The sequence below is a fragment of the Lindgomyces ingoldianus genome, assembly GCF_010093535.1.
Source record: "Lindgomyces ingoldianus strain ATCC 200398 unplaced genomic scaffold BDR25scaffold_32, whole genome shotgun sequence".
NCBI classification, from domain to species: domain Eukaryota; kingdom Fungi; phylum Ascomycota; class Dothideomycetes; order Pleosporales; family Lindgomycetaceae; genus Lindgomyces; species Lindgomyces ingoldianus.
In genome coordinates this window covers 316,846-340,847 of record NW_022985193.1, presented here as the reverse complement: position 1 = coordinate 340,847, position 24,002 = coordinate 316,846, and the positions used below count along the sequence as shown (strand labels likewise).

Below are 24,002 nucleotides of genomic sequence, written 5' to 3'. Positions count from 1 at the left end.
GAGTCCCTCTTGACTTCGCCGCAATCAGTCCTGGGAAGGAGAATTGAGGACATCGTTACTAAGCATTCCGACAAATCATGATGACTAGCAAATGTAGCCTAGAGCCAACAACTTGGCACAATTGTCGATCACCCGAAGTATCTGGATTCTTCCGAGGAGTATCGGACTCGACAGTAAGAGAGTAAAGGCATTTATTCGATCACTATGATAGACCAACCCCGTTGTGCAATTCTCTGGTTGATCACTATGTTTGTCCTCCTGGTATAAATGGTGAGCTTCGTCTCTGGGCCTGGATTTTCTGTAGCCCATCTTGTGCTCATCCACATTCAACCTCCTCCGTTCTTGCCTATCAATGTCGCCATAATAGACATGGAAATACACACCACTACAAGCCATCTTCCACTACAAAACAAAGTGGCAATTGTCACGGGTTCCTCTCGCGGTATAGGAGCTGGCTTGGCGTTCGAGTTGGCGCGGAGAGGCGCCAAAGTGAGTCAACGGACTTCGATCAGATTCAAAAAACAACTGACCTGGTACAATGATAGGTAACGATCGTCTACACTTCGTCAAAGAGTGAGACACTGGCTAATGCTCTCGTTGCTAAGATTGCATCCCTTGGGAGTGGAAGCCAGGCAACAGTAGTAAGGGCAGATCTCAGTCAAGTCGATGCTGGGGAAAGGATCGTAGAAGCGACACTGGCCGCTTTCGGAGACTCTATTGACATCTTGGTCAATAATGCGGGATTAGAGTTCGACCGATCGCTCCTCCAAACGACAGCAGAAGACTATGCTGCAATTTTCGACATCAATGTACGAGGAGCATTGCTCATGACGAAAGCGGTTCTGCCGCATCTCCGAGTCCCAGGAAGAATCATCAACGTTTCGTCTGTTGGAGCCCGATTTGGCTTTGCAAGGCTGGCACTATACTCTGCCTCGAAAGCGGCACTCGAAGGACTCACGAGAGGCTTAGCGGCAGAGTTGGGAGATGTTGGTCATACAGTTAACGCCGTAGGGCCAGGACCTACAGAGTCGGAGATGTTGGATAACATCCCCAAAGACATTGTAGAGATGCAGAAACGCTGGACTCCTGTTGGACACCGGGCAGGCACAGTCGATGATATCGCACAGGTGGTTGGCTGGCTGGCCGAGGAACAGTCGAGATGGATCTCGGGACAAACCATATCCGCCAGCGGAGGGTTTATGATGATGTAAAAGGGAACTTTTCACGATGGCTGGCGGTGTTTCCTCGGTTGTTTGATCAGATCGGTTTCCTGGCATGTTCTGTGTTGGAGATTTGGTTCCAAGACTGCAAATGTTTGATACAACTCAAGATTTGAGCTGGAAGCGGCATTGCCGAGAGAAATATTGAATTAGTGACATGAGAAACACGCGAGAAACGGATGAGGTGGAAGTAACTGTGACGAATATGCCGAATAGCCATCTTCAGGTTATGGAGCAAGTTGTCCTGTCAGCCGAGCCCGCACTAATACCTCAGTTGCCAGCGCTTAAAGCCGTTGCAGCCTTTTGTGAACGGCAGCTTGGAGGTCCTTGGGGGTCTTGGGGGGGGTCTTGGGGGGTCTTGGGGGGTCTTGGAGGAGCAAACCCAATGGCTCATCTCCACAAAGCTCTCACTTTTCGTTAGTTTTACTCACATGGTTGTGGGTAGTTGACAGGCTGCCATTGAGCGTTCAGTGGAGCCCTCCAGCGTCGGCATCGGTGCTACAATTGTCGAGAGGCGCGAATGTGAAGCTTGTATCTGAATTGTGAGAGGGTGTCGCAGAGCGGTGGCGAGATGAGTGGCCAGGCTGGAAGCGCGCGCCTCAAACTCGCTTAAGTTTGGGACAGGGTTTCGAGACACTCCTCAAACAGCGCCTCGCAGAAGTCATCTCTCTTTGCCTGGGGCAAAAGCAATGGGGCACCGCTTGTCGGGTTTCAGGGCTCCGCTATTACGCATGCCTATACCACTCTCGGCAATGCTTGACCCCCAATTCGTCCTTCGGACTCGGTGGGCGAAACCAGGACTTCTGAAGTCACCCGTGCGATACACATTCGTAGCCGGCCTATCTCCTCCTGTCGCAGCTTTCTCAGCGTGAACTCTCCCCGTTAAGCTTTGCTTCCTTCTCCACGCGTCCTTGTCAAGTACCCACATGGCGGCGCAATGATATCCCTCCCTCACCCCCTCTGACCCTTTTCCGCGTGCATGTGCTTATAGTCTTTTGTTTCCCCTCCAAGAGCCTCCGTTCTCATGCCGGTCGCTCTTTAACCGGTCTCGAAGCAATCCTCTCCCGTGTCTTCTCTTCTTCAGTGCGGGCACCTGTTAGTAAGTCTACACACCATCATGGCGCCACATATGCATCCATCAGACTGACCACCGCGCAGATATTCTGGTCATTCTTTGCGCCTCTTTGCTCTATACCCTTGGCCACTTTCAGCAGGCTCTGAAGAACGGCGACACCTAATACTAAACCGCATGTCGGCCTTTACAAGTCTCACGGGTCGAGAGAGGTCGAGATGGCCGCCTCTCACCCGTATGCTCATGTCGGGGGAGATGTCGGACGAGGCACCGAGACAGTTGTATCTAAAGGAAAAAATCGACCGATGGATGGTAAATGAAGGCTACCGAAGATTGTATGGTTACCTTCTAACTACTTGCCCAACTGGCCCCTGACTGGTACAGATTCGTTTTTGTTTTCGTGATACTCCATTTGATGGTCTTCATTTTCGGTATGATGAATTACGGGCTTACGGTAAGCTTGCGATTGAATGCGACCAGAAAGCTAAATATATACTAACACAAATGTAGGAAAGATCCGTCGGTTCGCGATCAATATTTGGACTCACCTTTCCTATCGCCCGTTCTGCCGCGTTGGTACTTCACGTAGACATCGCGCTCGTTCTATTTCCTGTCTGTAGGAACATAATTTCCATGGTCCGCCGAACCCCGTTGAACGGTATCATTCCTTTCGACAAGAACATCACCTTCCATAAGCTTGTTGGTTGGTCGATCTTCTTCTTCTCCTGGGTACACACCATTGCTCACTGGAACAATCTGGCCAAATTCTCTGCTGTTAACAACTTGGGATTTAAGGGATTCATCGCGGCTAATCTGCTCACTGGCCCTGGATGGACTGGATACATTATGTTGGTTGCTTTGTGCGCCATGGTGGGGACTGCGATCGAACAGTATCGACGGTCTAACTTCGAGCGATTCTGGTACACGCATCACCTTTTCGTCATATTTTTCATATTCTGGTCGATTCACGGAGCGTTCTGCATGATTAAGCCCGATTTTGCGCCATTCTGTGCCGGAATTGGTGTTTTCTGGGAGTATTGGATGTATGGTGGATTTGCCTATCTGGCAGAGCGAGTTGCTCGTGAACTTCGAGGCCGCCACAAGACTTTCATCTCGAAAGTCATTCAACACCCAAGCAATGTCATGGAGGTTCAGATCAAGAAAGAGCACACGAAGACACAGGCCGGCCAAGTATGCATCCTCTCTTCTCTCGTAGATATTTTAAGTTTACTAACCGCCTTAGTACATCTTTATTTGCTGCCCCGAGGTTTCAATCTGGCAGTACCATCCTTTCACTCTAACGAGTGCGCCCGAAGAGGACTACATTTCAGTCCACATTCGAATGGTCGGAGACTTTACTAAGGCTTTCGGGAAAGCGCTCGGCTGTGACTTCGACCGGAAAGGAGCTGGAGGTAGCAAAGGAGGAGAAAAGGCCGTTTCTGACAACTCGGAGCTACGCAAAATCCTTCCCCGAGTCTATATTGATGGTCCGTTTGGTTCCGCCTCTGAGGATGTCTTCAAGTTCGAGATTGCCGTGCTGGTCGGTGCGGGTATTGGTGTAACTCCTTTCGCTTCGATCCTGAAGAGTATCTGGTACAGAATGAACTACCCGCAGGGAAGGACGCGTCTCCGAAAGGTCTATTTCTTCTGGATTTGCAGAGATTTTGGATCCTTCGAATGGTTCAGATCGCTGCTCTTGGCCATTGAGGCACAAGATCTCGACGACCATATTGAGATTCATACCGTAAGTCACTAGATCTTATATTCCTCATATTATTCATACTAATCACGTATACAGTATCTCACTGCCAAGATCAAGGCCGACGATGCAACGAACATCATGATTAACGACGCGAACGCAGAGCAAGATGCCATCACTGGTCTTCGAGCCCCTACCAATTTCGGTCGACCTAATTGGGATATGATCTTCAAGTCTATCCGTAAGATCCACGCGCCGGCCGAAGCAGGAGTTTTCTTCTGCGGTCCCAAAGCACTAGGTTCAACGCTTCACGTTAAGTGTAACATGTACTCAGAGCCAGGGTTTAACTTTGTTTGGGGCAAGGAGAACTTTTAGATTTATTCCACCAAATCATGTCAAGCATAGGTGGAGATGTCTAGATTTTGGAGGTAGAGGAGGTTATTCAGTTGTGGAAGGTATTGAATTTACTTGTCACTCAGTACATATTTCAACACTCCGCCGTTCACAAGGCGGGACTTTTCCTGGTGTTTTTTTCTGAGTTTCGGAGCGTACTATCACTATTACTCCAAATCCATTCCTAGAGCCGCGTGCGGCCAGGATATCGACACTCATCACGATGGTTGCCAAAATCTTTCACCTAGCTTAGAAATGTAGAAGTATCAGATCACCAAAAAAACTTGAAGCACACGTCAAACGTCACATAAGTTCCATGACTTAAAATCGAGTGACAGAGATAAGGAAAGGTACTGGGCCTTGGAGACATTCGAATCAGACTTGTTTGATTGCCATCCATGGCAGAGAAGAATCACGCCACTTTCTCTCATGCACTCTCGCCACTCAAACAACAACTGTCGCCGCAGGAAATCTTACGGATAACTCGGCGCTTCATCTGGTAGGTCCGATCCTCCGTCCGTCACGGAGTGCACGCTCATTCCAGCCCCGCCATATATTCGCATCCTTGTTGCGGAAGTGGGCCGCGAACTTGGTCAAGCTTCGTATGTTTCGGGAGCCAAGACTGAGTCCCAGGATGCTGGGTGAAGTTGCGGCTTGAGTTTCTTGAAATTGCGGTTTTCGGTATGTAGATGGCGAAAGGTGTCGATTGCAGTGAATATTATCCGGGACTCTAGGGTGTGCTATGTGACGTTCTTGAAACCTTCTTTGGGAAAGGAATGGACGTTTTAAGACGGAAAATTTTCCTGAATTGAAAGGGCTTATGCCGGGCGAAAGAATGACCTAGTCTAGATTCGAAAATATGAGTGTCTTCAAACAAGTATATATTCTTAGCTTGTCGTTGTTCGTAAAGCGTAAAGTGAAGCACCGAAGCGTCTGAGCTGGATGGTGTGAGTGCATATTCAAGGCGCAATACGGCAAATGCTCCGAATAAGTCGATTGCCTTCTTGTTACAGAGAAGTGTGGAGTGGTCTCTTCCTCTTTCTTGCGTTCCAGTCATTCAGAATTACTAAATCTTCTATCTCTTTCTTCCCGGGAGCAATCGGCTCTCAGACACTGAAATCGTGAAGCCCCAATAACCCAAACATTTTCCTTTTCCATGAACGACCTGGCACGAAACACTGTATTAATGGCTTCTCCCGGCTCAGCATGCATTGCAGACTTCGAAAACAGTGGGCGGGCGGTTCTCTTTGGATCTTTGAGTAGCACTGGATGATGGTAACAGTCACCTGCTAACAAAACGAAATCGTCAGCGGGAGATGAAGTGTTGACACGAATCAACATCATCTGATGCCCCAGTAAGTGTCTAGGTGCATCGACGAGATACGCGGATCCATCCCCGAAGACATCGAAACCTCATCCAACCCAGCGTAACCAATCGGAAGTAATACGATTCGACTGGGAGTTTTCAACCGCCCTACGACTCGGTTTGTTAGTACGATTATACGATTACTAGAGGAGCAGAGGGGACTACGAGTCGTAGTCGGTACGAACCAATTCACTGTACTTACAATACGATTGCCAAGAATCAGTTCGTAGTACGATTAGATGGGGCGGATTTTATGTGATCAACTAACTCACTAAGCTTACTAGCAACTAGCCTACGATAAAGCTAATTCTTTGCAGCTGTAGCGCTTGAATTGTTGCTCCACTAAGGAGATTCCTCTTAGCTGGTATGGAGAGGAAATCAAGGGCTATCTTGAAAACAGTAGGGTACTGTGAACAACCAATCTGGAGCCACCAACCAAGTGGGTCTGTATACATTAAACAGGTTATGAGATAGACAATGCGAAAGTAGGTGATTTATCACTGTTTTTTTCATACAATTATACTAAGAGGCGATACAGAAAACTCTGCTAGTTGCACTGCCTATAGCCCTTGCGTGCTCTGTACAACGCCGACGACCTCACCTCAGGCCTCACCTCAAACCTCACCACCAAAAAAAGCCTATACAAGTCGTAATACGATATACTTTTCAGGCTTAAGTACGATTCGATACGACTCAGAGACTCACTACGACTCTACGATGCACGTGATCGTAACGTATCGTATTCTACGAATCGTAGTCCTTCCTGTTGGTCACGCTGATCCAACCCTCCCAAACCAAACCATCCCTTGCCCCCTGAGTCGCGAAGCTCCACAGCTTCATACGATCCTTGAGCTTTCGCTTGCGCGACTTTTCCAGCCCTCTTATCTCCAGCCTATTCTAAGAGAGCATTAGATGCGAATGCCTCTACGATCCTTCTACTGTCATCTGTGGGTAGGGTCTCCGTCAAGCATGGACTTTCTGGGTCCACTGGATACCCAGGTCGTGCGTACGTGGACGTGGTTGGTCCCACCCAGAGTTCGGCATTCGTAAATCCGGCCTTTGTCCCGTCACCGCAATGGTCGAAGTGCTGGAGCGAGAATATAACTGCTTTCATCTTCTTAGGTTGTTGGTCTAAAGCCATGTTTCTTCAGAATACCTGCTGGCTGCTGGGCTGCTGGGCCCGCAGTGGGAGTCCGGGAAAGCATACTTCAAGAGAATTGGTGGGAGATTCTCTAGGCCCTTTCGCATGCCAAGGTCAAATATGTAATGCTCCTTGGTCGGACTATGTTCGATCAGGAACACTAAGTCCAGGACATAGAAAATTTCGGCCTTAATTTTATCGTAACCTAGTAGAATAGAATCATTAGGTTTGTTGAGGCGTGGAAGAAGGGAGAGGTATTTTGGGATAGTAAGGCCGCCGGCTTGAATCAGATAGACTTTGCATGTCTACTTTTGACGGCGAAGAAGGGGTATGGTGCCACAGAAAACTTGGGGGCGGTGTTTGAGACATGTGGAATTGGGAGCTTGGGAGGCAGGATAGGAGGAACCTGTGGCTTCTAAGGAAAAAATACTTCTTGTGATGTTGCAGAAGTCTAGATGTTCCACCAGCAATTAAGTTGTGACGATTCTTGAAATACAAGCGACTAATACGATTATGCTACTTCAATTCTGGCGTCAGTGGAAGTGAAGAAGATGCTGATAATGTCATTAAGAAGTTAGGATGAACAGTGCCATCATTATAGGGTATGTGAGGATGATGAAAAGAGCGCGTCGGGAAGAGAACGCAAGTAGGAAGGGGAAAATATCCCGCTAAGAGGGGTAGCTGGATTAGATTTTGTGCTTGGTAAGTAGTTACATTTGTTTTGATAGAGACACCCCACACTCAACCCTGCAAAACCAAGATATTTACCAAGATCGAGAAGAAGCTTCCTCGAACTAATCAACGATTCTCTTCCGGAAAATAAAATGGAAGGGCATGGCTCTAAGAGAGTTCGTATGAATATGTTGGCGATGACATGCTCATTCCCTATAGTTTAGGGAAGATTGGTGAACACCAAGGATTCCCAGTAAGCGTCTGGGATGTTTAAAAGAGGCTATCTTTAATGCTTCCGTATAGCAGCAGCGTGCGATGGAGGGTCTGGAGAATGAAAGGCTTGAAAATGAGTAGAGGGAAGGTTGGGCGTCTGTACTTTCGGTCCAGTTAGCATCTAGCCCACCCCCCAACGGCCCTTACAGCTCTCGGCCTCCTCCCTTCCTTCCTCTACTACTAGCTCTGTTTGTTATGGCCATGGTACGGAACTCGCGAAGAATAGTATCTTGGCTCTAGCAGACTCTCTAATTATCTCTAACGTCGCTAATTCCTTCTTACAACCTAGAACTCTAACTTCAAAACAGAGGATACATGCTATGCTGCCAAGAGGCTGCTCCGCCAACGTAGCTTAAGCTTTGAGACACCCCTGAAGCGATTGCAAGGCATAACTAGAGGAACTAGTTGCTACCTCAAGTGTGGTTCCTGCTATCATTTCGATACTAAAGGATCTACCTATTTCGATAACCTGGGCAATAATGGCCTACGAATGATCATCAGCATCGTCTGTAACATAGTCTTTCAGAAAGACTATCCTATTAATGAGCAATTCCGTTACCATCGAAGCCTACCCAGTCTTTCAGTCAAGAATACAAAATGCGTGGAACCTGCTTACTCATGTTCGTTAAGAACACCGTCGGGTACGGAAAACTAGTTGAGTAATTGAACGAGCTACTGTAGTAGATTCGGTACAAACCACCACGTCTTTCATGCGTCAGTAAACATTCTTCTGGCCTGATGGTAATGGTCAATATACTGATTGGATATTGGTCGTCTCGTTCGTACCTATGACCCCTACGACTGATCCTCAATCTTGACTGGTATCTGAATGGTTTGAAGTTTCCTAGTGAGTTTCTCCCTGCAGATCAATACTACAATCTACCGGGCTACGGTTGGGTCATCCATGCAGTGTAAGGTGGTCTTATGACTGTACTTCACTTTTAAAGTCTTATGATCGTTACGGACGCGTTGGCCACGACACCATCTTCAGACTAGTTTTGTGTGCGGTATTCGGCAGGATACGAATAGGGGCTGAACTAAAAGTTTTTATATTCCTTCTTTTCATTAACGGGAATAGGAGCTGAGCGGGCGGATATTACATTGTTTCAATGCAGTGAGTTTGTGTATTAGCCGTCATTAAATTTCTCCCTCGTAACAACCACTAAGTTCCGGGCCCTACTGTAGTCTCTCCATAACGCTTACATTTTCCCGCAAATATCAGGAAAACAATGGCTGGTTTGGGAGATACCATTTTGGCAACCAAATGGCCTTCACAGGAACCCTTCAAGGACGTACAGGACTGCATTTTATCACCTATCATTGAACTTGACAAATGGCCACTTAGCACAGAAATTTACATTCTATTGCTATTTAATTCTAGCAAGAGATTTAATTAAATATCGCCACCCTGATCATGTTCCTTGATATGTGATATCATACTCTACATTCCTACCACCAAACTAAACTCTACATTCCCCCAACAACCACCTGTCTACCTCCCCCCAACCTGCCCTTTAGGGGTCGGCCTAATCCAACTAACCGCAATAATCTAAAACAACTTCCTATAATCCTTCCCATTATACCTAAAAATAATCGCGATAATAATACCTCCAAAGTTCCCATTCGCGCTGGTGAACCCAGACACAACTCCATTAGCATACAGGTACACATTTGGTACAAGCCCAAAGTCGGCACCGTTGCCACCTTCGAGGAAGAACCCCATTCCGGTGACGAGCCTGAACATGGTGACTTGGGATTTGGAATCTAGGACCCCGATAACGACGAGGGAGATGCCGGTTATGAAGTCGTAGGTGAGGAGGACAGCTTTTTTGGCCCATGGAATGGGTGCGCTGGCAGAAAACGTTGCTTATGAAAGCCTCCGAGGGGACGGGTGATATCATTCAACAGACCAAACATAGCAGCCCAGTTTCCTGTCTGTTAGAACCCGAGCTTGGGGAAGTTCTTGGAATAGTAGTTCCTGAGGATGGAGCTGATGACGGGTTCGGCGCCGAACGTGCATAAGGAGCATGCGGCAGTGACGATCGCTTTAGGGGAGATCATGGCGCGCGTGATTTTGCTGAATGAGGGCTTTGTGATAACTGCGCCGGGAGCCGTGTCGAGTATGGTTCGGTCTGGGGTACGGGCTTCGTTGTCTTTCCATCCGTGGTCTTTTTCACCATCGGATTAGGTGGCCTTTTCTGGGGAAGTGGGCGCGTCGCCGATATGGCCAGTGGTGTCGACTACACCATTGGCGGAGTGTCGACGAAGGTTCTCTTCAGCAGCGGCAAAACGTTCGTTTCATTTACCCAGTGGGAGTGCCAGGGCAGGGGAGGAGCAAGCAAAGTGCAACGAAAGTGGTAAAGGATACCAGGTACAATGAAGGAAACACGCCAGGCCTTATGCTTGCTAAGGCCACCGTGGCGAAGCGAGTTGTAGATAGCCGGCATCAGGAAGTAGATGATACCTCCACCGAGATTACCAAGCCCTCTAGTCAAGGCATTGGCGGTCCCGAGGACACTTTTGTCGAAGGAACCAGTCGTCTATACTTGACAAGGGACGAAGCTTCCACCAAGGATTCTGATGACGAAGCGTAGAGCATACAAGCCTACATAAAATAAATGAATATAATTATTAAGTTTAAGCTCAAGGCTACCACTCCCCTGAGACGTTATGCAAAGCTCCTGCAAGGAAGGTTGGTACCGCACCAGCAAGCAGACATCCAGCAAAAGTGATTTTGGATCCGAAGCGGTCACAATATGGTCCAGTAATCAGCCTCACAATCAGCCTATCCACAATTTATTCAGATCCGCTATCTCATGAACCACTAAGACTCGCTTGCGTAGCCATCAGCGCAATAATATTCGAGTTCACAACCTGGAAAGGCATCATGTGGAGATCCCCTGCGATAAAATCTGCAAGAAGGGGCGGGAACGCGGTTTATCTAGATTAGCATGGATCCGATGTTAGGGTGAGGCAGTTAGAAATAAGCGGCGTGCAAGACGATGTCATAGGATTTTAGTAGTTGGGCTTACCATACCACGATTAGAAAGCAACCATGAAGCCGCACCAAGATAAGAAGAATACGCGACTGTAGACATTGGTAACGGGGTTGAGGAATGGAATGGATTGGGCCTTTTTATTAATTGGGTTGACCTGGGGTGTCTACCAGAGCAGTGAAGCTTGAGACATCTTAATTGGTGAAAGCTTCTGCTGCGCTTGTAATAAAGAAGAAAAGTAAAAGGTGACTGAGGAATGCCCCCTGCCTCGAAGTCGTCAAGGGCGTATTTTCGATATCTTCATTGAAATAGCCATGCCTATCGTCCAGAATACAGCGGATGGCAAGTCCCTCATAACCGGAATCCCTCCATGGCTAGGGTCCAGAGCAGGGAGCCACTTAAGACGAGCAGTCGGCACGCTAGCAAGCAGGAGTCAGCATCGACCATACCCAAAATATATCCCCTGGCCTCTGAGATTGACAGCGGCTGAGGTTGGGGTGCAGAACGCAGCATGCTTGGAAGCTGAAAGGTGAGAGGCGATATGACTTGGCATCCTCAGACAAGCGTTGAATCTGAACCTTTAGAATACTCTGGGGGCATTTTTGAAGCCCATATCAAAGGGAGGGAGAAACGAAAACGCGATTATTGGACGAATGGGCCTAGAGGCTGTTGATCGTCTTACCTGCGGTCCTGGTAGGGTCCATTCCAGTGCAGAAGGCCAGTCGTAGTTTGTCTAGGCCTTGACAGCAAGAAGCTCTCGCGATTGCAGAAGACCACATAAACTGGGCGAATCTCTTCCTTCACGGCGTGCTTCTTAATTGGTTTGACATCCTTTTCCTTGATCATGGCATTTCATCTTTTGCTGTTTAACGTCAGCCCAGTGCTTCGAGGAATCGTTATCTCCACCCTGCAGATCCCAAGCCAGGAATGAATGAATGACCGAATCAGGGGCCTGGCAGTGCATCTGCATCCTCGCTACACCACTTTCAAGAGAAGCTTCGCGGAAATTTTTGCCTTGCCACTGCATCCTGTGCCTGGCACCTTGGCTTCGTTGTCATTTGACTTTGACCTTAGCTCCCGTCGCAAGTGTGGAATGATTTTCATCGCCTTATCTCTCCTTTAAATTTCAACCAATGAGCGCCGACTACACCTCCGAGGAGTTCTGCAACACCAACTTCGCCATCACGTGCTGCAATCTGGATCTTTACAATCAGAAATTTCTTCATGCGGTGATGGAATAGAATTCCGCTATCTGATGGAAACACACATTTCTGTCCCACGAAGTCGTAAAACCCTGCGGAGCGTGCATGTCGAGATCTGATCGTGGGACTCGCTACCGGCAGATTGAAAAGACGGCCTGAAAAGGCAAAGAAACCCACCGTCCGCTGTCTCGGAAATGGCGTTAAGGTAGGTGGCATTGCTGCGCCATAAGACTCGGGTTTGAAAAGCAATTCCAGCATATTTGCACCTACCGTGGAATATTACCAGGGTAGGTTGAATTAGACCTCCTGATGGAATTAGTGAGAACGTCATCAGGAACTACACAGATTTCTGCCCCGAAATACCCCTACCCTATTCCACGCTAGGTAATAAGATGCATTTGAGATAATGAGACGAGAGTGGTGTTAACGTAAAATAGTGCTAATAATAAAGACGAGATTGAATCCAAGTCCACGCTTGCATTTTCCAACTCGTTGCTCCCTTCTTCTGAAATGTACGATGCGCTCTCCCCCATCTCGATATAAGTGCTGTTTCAACGAAAGTCCATAAGGTCTGCCCGATGCAATGTGTGCAGCGAAAAAGACCTGCCCCAGTCGCATATACGGATATCTGTGAGGAACATACGCCTAGCTCCGCCGATGCTAGAGAGGTGTCGAAGTGCCGTATGAATCAACAAGGACCAACGCCGAAATCGCCGCCTTTTGTACACCGCTGAAATGCCCAAATTTTCAAGGAGACTCGTTAACTGTTTGCAGCGGACGAACAATTCACAAATTCATGTTATGACTCTGCAGGCGGTGGATCGGATGATGGCGGACTCGGAACACCCAGGTCACCCTCTCCAGGCTTTCTTCCCCAAACAACATATCTTAACCCATTAGCCAGTGCATTCCTTTGATGAAATTGAGTAGGAGGGAGTACTTACATCTTATGGTACGCATGCACATTGCGATCTGAGAGGGCCTTTCTAACATGGACTAGATAGACTTCGATCTCGTCCTTTGTCCAACCCAATCCTTTCTGGAATGGCTGAAGACTGAATGCCTGCAGGCCATCTAGAAGATTGGTCTCGTTGAAGCGACCCAGCATCTTCCATTGGGGATCCTTTGGCCACGAGTTGATGGGAAGCTTGTAGACTTCCTCATGGACATCCACGAAGCCAGCTTGCTCATACCAGCGCTTTAGCTTATTTGCGGTACGGAGCGGTCGCCCGAGTGTCATGGCGGCTTTATCGAGGGTCTGCGTCCATTCTGCAAAGGCATAGTCGGGACTCATGGTCCCATCATCGCAGTAAACTGTGGGCATATACTCTTGCGATTCCATCCACCCTCCTGGCTTTAGATTGCGGAACGACTTGGCGATGATCTCCCGGAAATCCTCGAAAGAGCCGGCCAAAATGCGGGTGTGGATGTAGTCGAGAGGATCCAACATCCAATCCTCCTCGTTTGCGTCGTCGATAACAAACTTGACGTTGTTCGGAACCCTGAGCGTTCATCAGCTGGCTTTCGTCGCTTCAATGCAATCATACTTGCTCTCCTTACCATTCCGGTTGAATAGGAGATAAATCCGTTCCCGTGACCTGAGCGCGCGTTAAAGCTGTGGGGGGTAAACTCTTACAGCTACTTACTTCAGCCTGTGGAAAATAATGGCCTATATCTGGTTAGTATGGTTCTATCAACACGTTCAGACCGCCCACGCACCCATTTCTATAGCCCACTTGCCCGTTCCAGTGCCGATATCCAGTATCCTCTTTGGGTTCTTCAACGGCGCATAGAAATTGCGGCCTTTGAACAGAACCTTTAAGATCTCGTATTGCAGGTCTAGCCTTTCAGTCTCGTACTACAGTGGTGGGCAGTCAGTCGCAGGGCAAAGCGCAGGAGTAGCTGTCGAGACAGGGTCGGGGTGGCAAGGCATTGGGGAGAGGTACCGAATCGTTGGGGAACATGTATGCTAGCCATCATTTAGCACGTGGTATCAGTTAGAGGTGTTCAGTCAGCACAAGACGTACATCCAGCCTGGTAGCGGTGGTAGGTCCTGCCATTCTCGCGGACAAAGTCGAAGATGCTCTGGTTAACGGACTTGGTGCTCCTGAAGCGCGGTGAGCGAGGTCAATTACGGTGCGGGATAGCGAGGGAGACCAACGTGCCACAGCTTTCCTGTCCGTCCGAGGGGTCGGACTACATGTAGGAGGCGAGTTAGCTGAGTTGTCGCGGGAGACACACCGAGGCTGGTGATGCCGCAGCGCTCACATACATCGGGCTCGATTATTGATCGTGGACTCAGCGCTTCGACTGACGACGGCGGGCTGGTGTCGTGCGGCGGGACAGGAATGGTCAGAGACATGTTGTCGGGAAGAGAAGTCGAGTAGGAAGGGCCTGTGGAGCGACAAGCTGGAGAAGCCAGAACCCAGCGCAAAGGTAATCGAGTGGTGTGGTTCCCACCCAAGGCCAGGGATCCGGAGGCGGTCAGTCCAAATCAACGACTCAGCGACCATCCCAGAGCGGATCCTTCGCCTATTAATTTTGGCCTACCCACCAGCAATCACCAGCACCACGACAGCATGAAGACCAAGTGCACTTCAGTCCTCCTGGGCCTGCGCACCACGCGCACTCCTTTCGCCGCCCCTGTTGCATTTCTCCTCGAGCCTAATAGTCGAGGGCTCGCCCTTCCCGGCACTTGGTTCATGCCGTCGTCGCTCGATGGCGTAATTGCCTGCGCAGGACTGTCTCATCCCGACGCGGTGGCTGCTGACCAGGGCGTCTCGAGAGAAGGATTGGACAGATTCCGTCTTGGAACCGCAGTGGCGCCTCATTGACGTGTCCTCGATGGCTTTGGGTTGTCGACGGTGCGCTGTCTCGCATCCTCGCTGCAGAGGTTCGATCCCCAAGCTCTGGTTCTGGACCGGATGAGCCTGGCCGTACGAAGACAGGTCACAGGCCGGTTTGGCAGTTGACTCAGAGATTTTTGAACAGGCGATGACAGCTATTTCTAGCTCTCTGTAGGCGGTCTTAAAAAAAGAGAAGGCATAAACTTCACCAGAGCGCTTCCTGCGAGCTTCCCGGGCTTTATATGCAGGCGGGTGAAGGCTTCCGGCCCCTTTGCTTATTCCATCCGGATTATCGGTGAGCATATCTCTGTCTGAAGCGAAACATGAGCCAAATTCGCCTCTTCTTTGTCCACTGTGCTGGAAACGGTAGGCGCTCACCGCCAAGGCCACGGCAAAGTCGTGTGGAACACACGGTACCGGCACTGTATAGTATTGCGAACTATGGAATATAGCTAGGATGTAGTTAATGTGTTAAAGTTCTTACTAGAATTCAAGTGGTTGTCTAGAGGGTGCTAATTTCTGCCTTACAATAAGGTCCTTGTCATCTTGCATTATAAATGTTAGTATGCAGCAAGTCGGCAACGTCACGAATCTGTCCAAACTATAAAGAGTGTTGCATATTTATCTAGAAATGTGTGGCGCCTTTCTTAGACCGCTTCCTTCCTGTCCTGTGCAGTAGGCTAATCGTTACTACACATGCCACACCAAACTGCTCATAAATGTACCCATCGCAAACGAGTTTAGACGGTATCGGCAGCAGTAAGTATACACCTTCAAATCAATCCACTTTGTCACCGCATCAGTCATGAATTTCTAGAATACGTGTCTCACTCAGAGGGGTTTAATCCTTGTATTTTTGTTTGCTATCAGCCCTCCGTCGGTAAATCGTTATCTGCAACTCCCATTCCTGGCAGCCATCGGGAGTGCTAGTTCACTCATCTGTCAGGGCATGTGAGAGTTAGGCATTGTCATGGCTGGCGTGGCCACCCTTCTCGCCAAGTTCTTTCGCCAAAGCAGTCCCCGCCTGGAGATGGTCAGAACAACCACAGAACACTCAGATCTGGGCTCACCTTGAAGGTACCATCCGGGTTTCTACCCTCATTCTCGATGGCGTGTTCGTGAGCGACATGACCTCCAATGGACCCAAGGTCTTTGGCTAGCTGACTACCGGGAAGGAACGTTCCATCAGAACGACGGCCCTGTTGTTGCGGCTGTAGTGGCTGTAAGTGCATGGACTATCAGACAGGAAATGCGGTCTAGGTACCTCAGCTACTTGTCCACCGTGGGAGGCATGGCCACCTTTAGCAGCAATCTCTCGGAGTTCGTCCTTAGGAAGGTTGGCGAAGTTGGGGGGGTTGGTATTGGCCATTGCTGTGGTAGGATGGTTTGCTGGAAAGTGTAATCGAAGTGTTTGATTGATTGAAAAAGAGAAGCTTGGGAATATTCGAAAGTAGAATGGGGGTGGAGGGATAGTAAGAAGCCTCTCCTTTTATATTCGTCTCTTCACCCTCTGACGCTATTTGCCAGGGCAAAGTAGGCACACGGCCTTCTGCCAGTGTAACTCTCTAGCATTTAGAAATAGAGATCAACGGTTTGTGTCAAGCTGATTTGCTGCATGGCAAGTTGGGATACCAAGGATGTCCTTCCGTGTTGTTTTGCTTCCCTGTCGAGGCATGATGTCAGAGCTTGAAATCTGACAACACGGGAGCGCGGACGCGTCCGCACGTGTGGGCGTTCCTTCCGCGAACCTCACAGACTGCCTAATGGCTCGAGCGGTGTCGGATCACCTGAACTTGGAACTTCACGCGCTGGATGCCTAGAGTGCTGAGCAGATCACGACCCCCTTAAATTCTAGGTCTCTGCATCTCCTCTCATTTTCAATTCAACCTTCCCGATCAATTGCAGTTCGCCACGATGAGTCTCAAGCGCAAGGCAGCAGAAGTCGCCACTAACGCTAAAAAAACAAAAGTCAATGGTAGCATCACTTCGTTCTTTGGTGCACCGAAGCCAAATTCGGCTACTGCGTCGCCTGCCGCTAAATTCGACAAGGACGCCTGGGTCGAGAAGCTCACGGATGAGCAGAAGGACTTACTCAAGTTGGAGATTGATACCTTGCATGAGAGTTGGCTGCTTCACTTGAAGGATGTCCTAGTGTCGCCCCAATTCTTAGAATTGAAGCGTTTCTTAAAGAAAGAGCTTGCGAGCGGGAAGACAGTATACCCTCCAATGAAGGACGTGTATTCATGGTATGTATTTCACATCATACATAGTATTCATGTATGCCAATTGCTGACGCTTGCTTTTTAGGTCGCGCCATACGCCGCTGAACACTGTCAAAGCCGTAGTTCTGGGTCAGGATCCGTATCATGGCCCTAACCAGGCCCATGGACTCTGCTTCTCTGTCCGGCCGCCTACTCCAGCTCCGCCTTCGCTCAAGAACATCTATACCGCGCTGAAGAAGGACTATCCTGATTTCGAGGCGCCGCCTAACAAGGGAGGTCTGCTGACACCGTGGGCTGAGCGTGGTGTGCTGATGATCAACACCGTTCTTACCGTTCGACGTGGTGAAGCCAACTCCCATCAGGGCAAGGGCTGGGAGCAATTGACTCAGAAGGTCATTGACACGGTCGCAAAAGTGAGGACCAATGGAGTGGTCTTCCTTGCTTGGGGTACACCAGCAGCCAATCGTGTTAAGGGCGTTAACACGGAGAAGCACTTGATCCTCAAGAGTGTCCATCCAAGTCCGCTTAGCGCGAGTAGAGGATGGGTAAGCTTTAAGGCAGCTTCCTCATCAGTTATGAATCTAACCGTGCTTAGTTTGACTGCCACCACTTCATCAAAACCAACGAATGGCTTGTGCAGAGATATGGGAAGGATTCTGAGATTGACTGGAATCTGAATGTCGACCCGGAAAAGGCAGGAGTCTAACTAGACGACGAGACTGGCTGCGGTGGTATGCCAAAGCTATATCACGTCTTCAAAGTGAACTGGAGCCTATCGAAGTTGAATCTTCGATACAGTGTGTTTGTCTGCAGTCTTGGGTAATATTTGGTATAGTCTGGGCTGCTAGGTGTAACAGGCGTTGGCTCAGGAGTCTTGGTCAGCTTGGGTACGAAAATGAAGCTTACACAGTAGGTATGAATTTAGCCTCACTTTCAAGCTCATTATCTGGGCAATTGAGTGCTTGGCTTCGTCACAATTTGATTTTTAATATTGTGCAGAGGAGCTGCAGGGAAGCGTCATCTCGAGAAAGGCCCACGAACTTTTTACTGCCTAATCTTTGAAGTGAATACGAGTTGTGAAGGGCCGGAGTGTAGAGGCAAGCTTAGCCGAACGCCAAGATTTCTAGATCATGAACATTCTGAGGGCCTTTCCTTTTCCATCTCCACAACACAGACTTGCAACATGGCATTCGCAAGGGGAGAGCGCGTACACTTTGACTTTGAGAGTGGTTCGATCGAGCCTGCCCCCTCCGACGGCAAAGAAGCTGGCTCGCCATCGTCAGCGGATTTCATAGGCGATATCCTAGAGCGGGCTCCATCTACAGCTAATCCACCTTTAGCTCCGACCTTCAAAAGCAACACTACCGGCTTCCCAGCGCACAAGAAGCGCGTGAACCGAGTCTCTGCTTTCAAACAGCGGCAAGCGTCTAAACGGGACGATCCAATCTCTTCCTTCGCAAATGAAACTGCGAAGGCGAATTTTGGGCCCACCATTGATGATGAGGAGCGGCGGCAAATCGATCAGGAGAACAGGCAGCGCATAGCCGAGATGTCTGCAAAGGAGATTGAGCAGGAGCAGAAAGAACTTCTTTCAATGCTTCCTCCCAGCTTAATCCAGAAGCTTCTCGCTCGAGCTAACATTGACGATGGGAGCAATGAACGGGATTTAATCGAGGAGCCGCCTGCTCCCCAAACTGACGATGCAAATGCAGAACACAAGACTAGGAGCAACAAGAAAGTGTCATTCGATGCTGCGGGTCCGTGGACCATGGAACCTCCAAAAGCTCAGCCGGAATCCACAAGCTCCGCTCCACTCGATACTGAGAATACTACAACTGAGGTGGACCCCATTGCTACCCTACATCCCGACCAACTACCCCCCTCCATACACTTCCCCAAGCCCCCGCAACCACCAGACCTTGATCCAACCTCTTCCACCTTCCTAACAGATCTCCACGAAAAGTATTTCCCCAACCTCCCATACGACCCCTCTTCCGTCTCCTGGATGAAACCAATCGACCCTTCAGATACCCAGTCCCCTTACCACCCCTCACAGACCGCGCTCAACCCGTCTGAGCTACGTTTTAACTTTAAGGGTGCGCTCTTAGCACCTAGCGCCGCGCGAGAAATCCCTGTAACAGAAGGTCTGCACCACCATGGTGACGCCCCTGAGGCGGCGGGCTATACAATACCTGAACTTGCGAGACTATCACGGAGTACGGTGCCCACGCAACGGTGCGTAGCATACCAGACCTTGGGGCGGATTTTATATCGGTTAGGGAAAGGCGAGTTTGGAGAGGAGGAAGGGAAGCAGGATGTTGATGGACCGGTACAGATTGTCAGGGATCCCAATAACGCTGATGAGGAAGATATGGAGGAGGAGAGCGTCGGCAGTGCTATAGCGAGGGGATTGTGGGATTGTGTTGAGGAGGGGAGGATCATTGAGACGTTGACGGAGGAGGCTGGGAAGGAAAGAGGACACCTGACGGCGAGGACGTATGCGCAGGAAGCGCTGTGGAATTGGAGAAGAGGTGGAGGTAGGAAGAGGAAAGCTGTTTGAGTGACCGAAAGTTTGGGAATCTAAGATTTCAGGAAGGAAAACTAACTTAGCGAACGGTCCAGGGCCCTGGTGGGGTCTTTAAACCCTTAACTCAAAGCCCTTCGAAGATGGTGATTTTATTAAGGACGTAGCAAAGGATCAAATATCCTCGATCCGCTGAGTAGGCCAAAAATATCCCAAAATAGTCATCGTTTCACAAAGATTTCTTAGTCCCTCTAACAGAGTATAGGGTTTCAGGATATTCTTAAGTTTAGAGGAAGCCACCAGTTTTTAGTTCAAAGGTCTCTAAAACACTAAAAGAATTAACAATTTTCCCGCGCGATGTTTACAAAAGCCACATGAAGCAAAACCGCTAGCGCCAAAAGCAAAATACCTGATTGATTCGGCACAGTCCATTGAACGGTAATAATCTCCTCTGAAGCATTGATCCAGTCTAGTCTCGTATTTCCTTTTGTGAGATTACTACAACAAAAATTAAAGATTCATTTCAGCTCAAGCGGTCTTTAGCGATGAGAGACTCAAATACCACGAGTCAAAGGGACACCGTTCCAACGGACAGCGAAGCAGCGAAATTCAACAGCATCATCCTGCAAAAGTTGCAGAGAGCTTTTGCCGAAGATTTAGAAGTTGATCTGCTTTCCAAATTTCCTTCGAAATAGTCTATACGTCTAGCTGAGAAGAAAGTATTTTCATTAGATGAGAGCGATACGGGCAGAAGATTCTTCAAGCATCTATCTTGCTAAGGTGACATTGCCAGAGCATGATGTAATCGATCCTAAGAGACGGAAACCGAGAGCCCGCAACATATTTTCGACGAGAACAATGCGGTCACCCTATTCCCACTTTCCGAGATGTTGAAGGATACGCATGACATGTGGAAGTAGGAAGAAAGAACGTTAAAGGTCACGTTATCGAAGAATATATATATATTTTGATGTAGGAGTGGGAATGGATGTGAGCAGGCAAAGCCTGGAGCGTATCAAGCGTGTACTGTGCAGTTCGTCAGTCGTGATATACGCAGCTAATATAACGAGTAGAACAATGTTCTAGTTTCTCTGAAAATGGTGGTTAGATCGCCGAGGAGCGAGGAGAGCTCTGTGGAGAGATTCTTCGAGGAGAGGAGAGCTTAGTGGAGAGTCTCTTCAAGGAGAGAGCCGCTCCGTAGAGATAATGTCTTCGTGGAGAGAACGTCTCCGTGGAGAGAAAGCCTTCAGTTTAAACTGACACTCCCCCCTTGGCCTTGTCACAATGTCAGCCTAAGTTGGCTAGAGCTTGCAGGGATAGCTGTAAGATTTGCGAGCGGCTCGCGGCTCCTGAAGTTGAGCCAGCCGTGGTTCGGAGATATCAGTGAAGTCGACATGGCTCCAGGGCTGACCTAGCAGCTCTCTCCGACTTGTATTGTTAAGATGGGGCGTAAACCGTCCACCCGTCCACCATTTGCGATTAGATTGGCCAGCGAGCAAGAAGTCAGTCGAGTCTGACATGGAAATCTTCAGATCCGAATGCGGCAGAGCAGCAGCCGAAATGAGGCTGTGCAATGCTTAGCAGTTTAGCCTTGCAAGACTCGAGATGTGTCTGATTTTGGGGCGACTAATATGAGTGCATTATTGATTGGATTACAAGTAAAGAGTTGGAGCTATAAGATGAAGAATCTGCGGAAGTCATCACAATCTAAATCACGTGACCTAGATCTGACAAGATGTACATACTGAGAGATATTTCGAAAGTGATGCAATTGGAATTGCTAAAATTGAACACGCAAGGCGGAATTGCACTGGCAGCTCGCTGAAATAGACATTTAGCGAGCGACATGCGTGCGCTGCAGCTTCCTGCATACTCTTCTCATCCCAGCCTGATATTGCACGATAGCGTACTAGTAGACATGGGCTGTAGAAGCGGTGACTGATTTGATAATTCAAGGCCTTCCAAGAGCCTCAGGCTTATAGTGTATGCCGGCCCCACTAGCTTGAATTATTCTCGGCCCCTCAAGGCAAGTTGAATGTAAGTCCGTCCATCATTATCAGAGTTCCGCTTTTCGCAAGACGCCTCCCAGGTCACTGAATAGCTTCGAACGGCCAAAGTCTTCGAGCCTTCTCTTCAGTCATGTTGGGATCGTTTTCTTCTCTCATAGCCTCCATCCATAGCCCAAAAGCATCGCGACAGACGACCTGTGCCTCCTTCCAGTGCTCATTAGGAACCCAGCCATCCGAGTTTGACCCCGCCATCTTGAACATGAACAATCTGAGTTTCTGCACTGTCTCATAGTCTTCCCATGCATTGCGATGCGCTGCAAGTGCCTCCTCACTTGGTTGATAGGGAGAGGTGCCTGGTAAACCGAGGTCCTGCCAGCCTTCTGACAGCTCTAAGATCTCTTGACGAAGCGCGACGGCGCAATCTCTCCACGAAGAGTTGCAATAGCGGAATAGTCGAACGTATCGTTGATCCATTTGCATGGCGGACCAGAGATTCGGTATCAGGGCCCGAAGAATCGTGGTGTAGGTCTTTTGGCAGAGATCAATCTCCTTTTCCGGCTTCTGCTTGGCCTTCTCACGAGCGGGATCATCGGGAACATCCTCAGAACTTGGACCAAGAAATTGTCGCAAATATTCCTGAATGTCGGCTGGTGCCTCGACAAAGTCAGGCGTCTCGTGAGCGTAGCAAAACATTGGCTCAATACAGGCAGACTGCCAGTCAATAATCGCCGTAACCACCCGCGGATCGTCGTCAGAAACGTAGATATTGCGCTTATGGAAATCGATGTGGAGAAGCGTGGGCTCTGCAACCTTCTGAATATCCTCTTGTTGTAAGAGAACGTCAAGAATTTCTTCACTGAGCTTGAGTAATCGAAGATGTTCGTCGACCGTGCCCTCAAATTCATCCTTCGCCGGGCTGGGAGGCAAACGTGAATATCCGGCATCTAATAATCCTGTACTGTATTCTCTGAGATCCTTCCCTGCTTCCGAATGAGCAGTTGGGCCAACAAGGGCGAGCTCACTTACATGGTCCACGGTTTGGCCCTCGGCGCTCGTAGTATCGTGGCTCCGTCGGAATAGAGGGCCAATAGTCTGTACCGCAATGTTGTCCAATGCAAAACGAAGACCCGATATCGATTGCCCCTTTCCCGCTCACCAATGACTCTGAGAAATACAGGCTACCGAATGCGGGAAATTGGAGGGCTGCAAGTTCTCTTAGGTATCGGGATAGGCGTTCAACACACCGAATTTTTTGTTCTGTATTCATAGTTGGCCACCTTTCTTGCAATGGAACCCCTGAAGCGTGCTTCATTATGATGTATGGAGTGCCGATATCATTTTCGGGATCGTCGCTCCAATCGAGTATCTCCGGCACTGGCAGAGATGTGCGAGACCGGACTTTCAAGTTAGCATAGGAGCAGAAATGTGAAACTGGAAATGACACTTACCGTATGCAATCGTTGCGACCTCAGAATGCGTCACCAAGGCTAGAGGACCTGCAAGACGGAAGGGGACTCGCGCAATAACCTTGGCGCCGTTATCGAAATGAAGGATGAACACGCGGTTGAAACCACCCTCTTTTTTCTCGTAGTTTACAACTCGGGATGCGCCCGGATAGGCTTCTATGGCTTTGCGGCATAGAGCATTGAGATCGAATTTAATGTATCTTGCGCGTTGATGCTCTTCCTCACGGTGAAGCCATCTTCCACTGGTGTAGTGATAGGGGTCCAACGCTGGCAACAATGGATTAGACTAGATAGCGAAAGGGCGCTTAAATCGACGACAGCTTACCAGAATTGGACTCCCAGAGTCGAGGGACACACTCTGTGTGTTGAGTGTGGAGAGATTGATGAGGTGCGAGTCTCGAAGCCCTTTTGACGCTTGCAGAAAGTCCTTTGAAGATACGGTGCATGTGCTGTGTCATTCGATTGCTAATTCAGCAACTACTTTGAGATCAGTTGCGGTTTCTACAGCCTCTTGCGATTCTAAAATAGCAAGGTGGATGCTAAAGCGAGTGAAGCAAAAAGCTGAAGTTCATCGACTAGATACGCGCACGTGACGCGACACCTCGCGCCTCGCGCCTCACTTGTGACTTGACCAGGTTCGTGCGGCTCTGTCCCAACCACGTACTTGAAACCTTCAATGCCTCTCGACAGCGCCGCGAGCGCTTATTTGAGCCACATCGCTGCCTTTGTGACACAACTCGTCGCTTTGCAGAGGATTTTAAGCTTCAACACCTGCGTCCGCCCCGCCGCATCTGTTCGCAAGCAAGGCTGTTGCTGCCTAAACTACTGCACTATGGACCAACTTTTTCACCCGAGAAGCTTCGATACTGCCTCAAGATAATGTGCCGCTGCTCCAGCAATG

The 24,002-nt window shown here is 49.1% G+C and overlaps 9 protein-coding genes across 9 annotated transcripts; 6 read left to right on the top strand and 3 right to left on the bottom strand.

The window, feature by feature from the left end:
* Nucleotides 1-369: 369 nt before the first annotated feature.
* Nucleotides 370-1,211, top strand: BDR25DRAFT_236601 (NAD(P)-binding protein; the record flags this gene model as incomplete). Its single annotated transcript, XM_033685551.1, has 2 exons — nt 370-489; nt 546-1,211. 2 exons carry the CDS (start codon nt 370-372, stop codon nt 1,209-1,211), a joined length of 786 nt encoding a protein of 261 aa, XP_033543593.1.
* A 1,258-nt stretch (nt 1,212-2,469) lies between these two features.
* Nucleotides 2,470-4,366, top strand: BDR25DRAFT_236590 (uncharacterized protein; the record flags this gene model as incomplete). Its single annotated transcript, XM_033685550.1, has 5 exons — nt 2,470-2,627; nt 2,677-2,746; nt 2,803-3,483; nt 3,536-4,036; nt 4,091-4,366. The coding sequence occupies 5 exons, from the start codon at nt 2,470-2,472 to the stop codon at nt 4,364-4,366; spliced, it is 1,686 nt and encodes a 561-aa protein (XP_033543592.1).
* A 1,121-nt stretch (nt 4,367-5,487) lies between these two features.
* BDR25DRAFT_395630 (uncharacterized protein) lies at nt 5,488-9,160 on the top strand (the record flags this gene model as incomplete). Its single annotated transcript, XM_033698386.1, has 26 exons — nt 5,488-5,613; nt 5,645-5,705; nt 5,741-5,872; nt 5,925-6,005; nt 6,098-6,197; nt 6,357-6,567; nt 6,603-6,752; nt 6,785-6,834; nt 6,873-6,941; nt 6,987-7,026; nt 7,057-7,091; nt 7,128-7,299; nt 7,367-7,433; nt 7,470-7,497; nt 7,542-7,586; nt 7,620-7,753; nt 7,783-7,822; nt 7,867-7,913; nt 7,986-8,061; nt 8,126-8,341; nt 8,404-8,495; nt 8,556-8,606; nt 8,677-8,733; nt 8,828-8,879; nt 8,915-8,958; nt 9,022-9,160. The coding sequence occupies exons 1-26, from the start codon at nt 5,541-5,543 to the stop codon at nt 9,158-9,160; spliced, it is 2,262 nt and encodes a 753-aa protein (XP_033543591.1). The 5' UTR covers nt 5,488-5,540.
* A 512-nt stretch (nt 9,161-9,672) lies between these two features.
* On the top strand, nt 9,673-10,786 carry BDR25DRAFT_359256 (uncharacterized protein; the record flags this gene model as incomplete). The annotated part of the gene is made up of 5 exons (XM_033696062.1): nt 9,673-9,850; nt 9,888-9,928; nt 9,958-10,151; nt 10,181-10,426; nt 10,525-10,786. 5 exons carry the CDS (start codon nt 9,673-9,675, stop codon nt 10,784-10,786), a joined length of 921 nt encoding a protein of 306 aa, XP_033543590.1.
* A 2,110-nt stretch (nt 10,787-12,896) lies between these two features.
* BDR25DRAFT_163585 (S-adenosyl-L-methionine-dependent methyltransferase) lies at nt 12,897-14,137 on the bottom strand (the record flags this gene model as incomplete). The annotated part of the gene is made up of 6 exons (XM_033684068.1): nt 12,897-12,921; nt 12,979-13,536; nt 13,595-13,672; nt 13,750-13,892; nt 13,981-14,003; nt 14,062-14,137. Coding segments are annotated over 6 exons (903 nt in total), but the record flags the coding sequence as incomplete, so codon positions are not given.
* Nucleotides 14,138-15,723: 1,586 nt separating this feature from the next.
* BDR25DRAFT_293139 (uncharacterized protein) lies at nt 15,724-16,527 on the bottom strand. The gene is made up of 3 exons (XM_033688699.1): nt 16,145-16,527; nt 15,951-16,091; nt 15,724-15,904 (listed from the first exon to the last, which is right to left on the bottom strand). The coding sequence occupies exons 1-3, from the start codon at nt 16,247-16,249 to the stop codon at nt 15,839-15,841; spliced, it is 312 nt and encodes a 103-aa protein (XP_033543588.1). The 5' UTR covers nt 16,250-16,527; the 3' UTR covers nt 15,724-15,838.
* A 203-nt stretch (nt 16,528-16,730) lies between these two features.
* BDR25DRAFT_293135 (uracil-DNA glycosylase) lies at nt 16,731-18,069 on the top strand. The gene is made up of 3 exons (XM_033688698.1): nt 16,731-17,126; nt 17,188-17,647; nt 17,698-18,069. The coding sequence occupies exons 1-3, from the start codon at nt 16,795-16,797 to the stop codon at nt 17,806-17,808; spliced, it is 903 nt and encodes a 300-aa protein (XP_033543587.1). The 5' UTR covers nt 16,731-16,794; the 3' UTR covers nt 17,809-18,069.
* A 216-nt stretch (nt 18,070-18,285) lies between these two features.
* BDR25DRAFT_293134 (uncharacterized protein) lies at nt 18,286-19,766 on the top strand (the record flags this gene model as incomplete). Its single annotated transcript, XM_033688697.1, has 1 exon — nt 18,286-19,766. The coding sequence occupies one exon, from the start codon at nt 18,286-18,288 to the stop codon at nt 19,660-19,662; it is 1,377 nt and encodes a 458-aa protein (XP_033543586.1). The 3' UTR covers nt 19,663-19,766.
* A 1,746-nt stretch (nt 19,767-21,512) lies between these two features.
* On the bottom strand, nt 21,513-23,812 carry BDR25DRAFT_336311 (kinase subdomain-containing protein). Its single transcript, XM_033693086.1, has 4 exons — nt 23,427-23,812; nt 23,084-23,368; nt 22,662-23,033; nt 21,513-22,615 (listed from the first exon to the last, which is right to left on the bottom strand). Exons 1-4 carry the CDS (start codon nt 23,557-23,559, stop codon nt 21,717-21,719), a joined length of 1,689 nt encoding a protein of 562 aa, XP_033543585.1. The 5' UTR covers nt 23,560-23,812; the 3' UTR covers nt 21,513-21,716.
* Nucleotides 23,813-24,002: the final 190 nt, after the last annotated feature.

Bases quoted from the DNA above. Each gene is read 5' to 3' on its own strand.
- BDR25DRAFT_293139 (XM_033688699.1), bottom strand. From the start codon at position 16,249: ATGGCCAATACCAACCCCCCCAACTTCGCCAACCTTCCTAAGGACGAA. The intron at 16,092-16,144 runs GTACCTAGACCG...CAGCCACTACAG, and splicing joins ACGGTGGACAAGTAGCTGAG to CCGCAACAACAGGGCCGTCG. The intron at 15,905-15,950 runs GTGAGCCCAGAT...GACCATCTCCAG, and splicing joins ACCCGGATGGTACCTTCAAG to GCGGGGACTGCTTTGGCGAA.
- BDR25DRAFT_293135 (XM_033688698.1), top strand. From the start codon at position 16,795: ATGAGTCTCAAGCGCAAGGCAGCAGAAGTCGCCACTAACGCTAAAAAA. The intron at 17,127-17,187 runs GTATGTATTTCA...CTTGCTTTTTAG, and splicing joins ATGAAGGACGTGTATTCATG to GTCGCGCCATACGCCGCTGA. The intron at 17,648-17,697 runs GTAAGCTTTAAG...AACCGTGCTTAG, and splicing joins TTAGCGCGAGTAGAGGATGG to TTTGACTGCCACCACTTCAT.
- BDR25DRAFT_336311 (XM_033693086.1), bottom strand. From the start codon at position 23,559: ATGACACAGCACATGCACCGTATCTTCAAAGGACTTTCTGCAAGCGTC. The intron at 23,034-23,083 runs GTAAGTGTCATT...CTAACTTGAAAG, and splicing joins GGTCGCAACGATTGCATACG to TCCGGTCTCGCACATCTCTG. The intron at 22,616-22,661 runs GTAAGTGAGCTC...ATTCGGAAGCAG, and splicing joins AGGGCCAAACCGTGGACCAT to GGAAGGATCTCAGAGAATAC.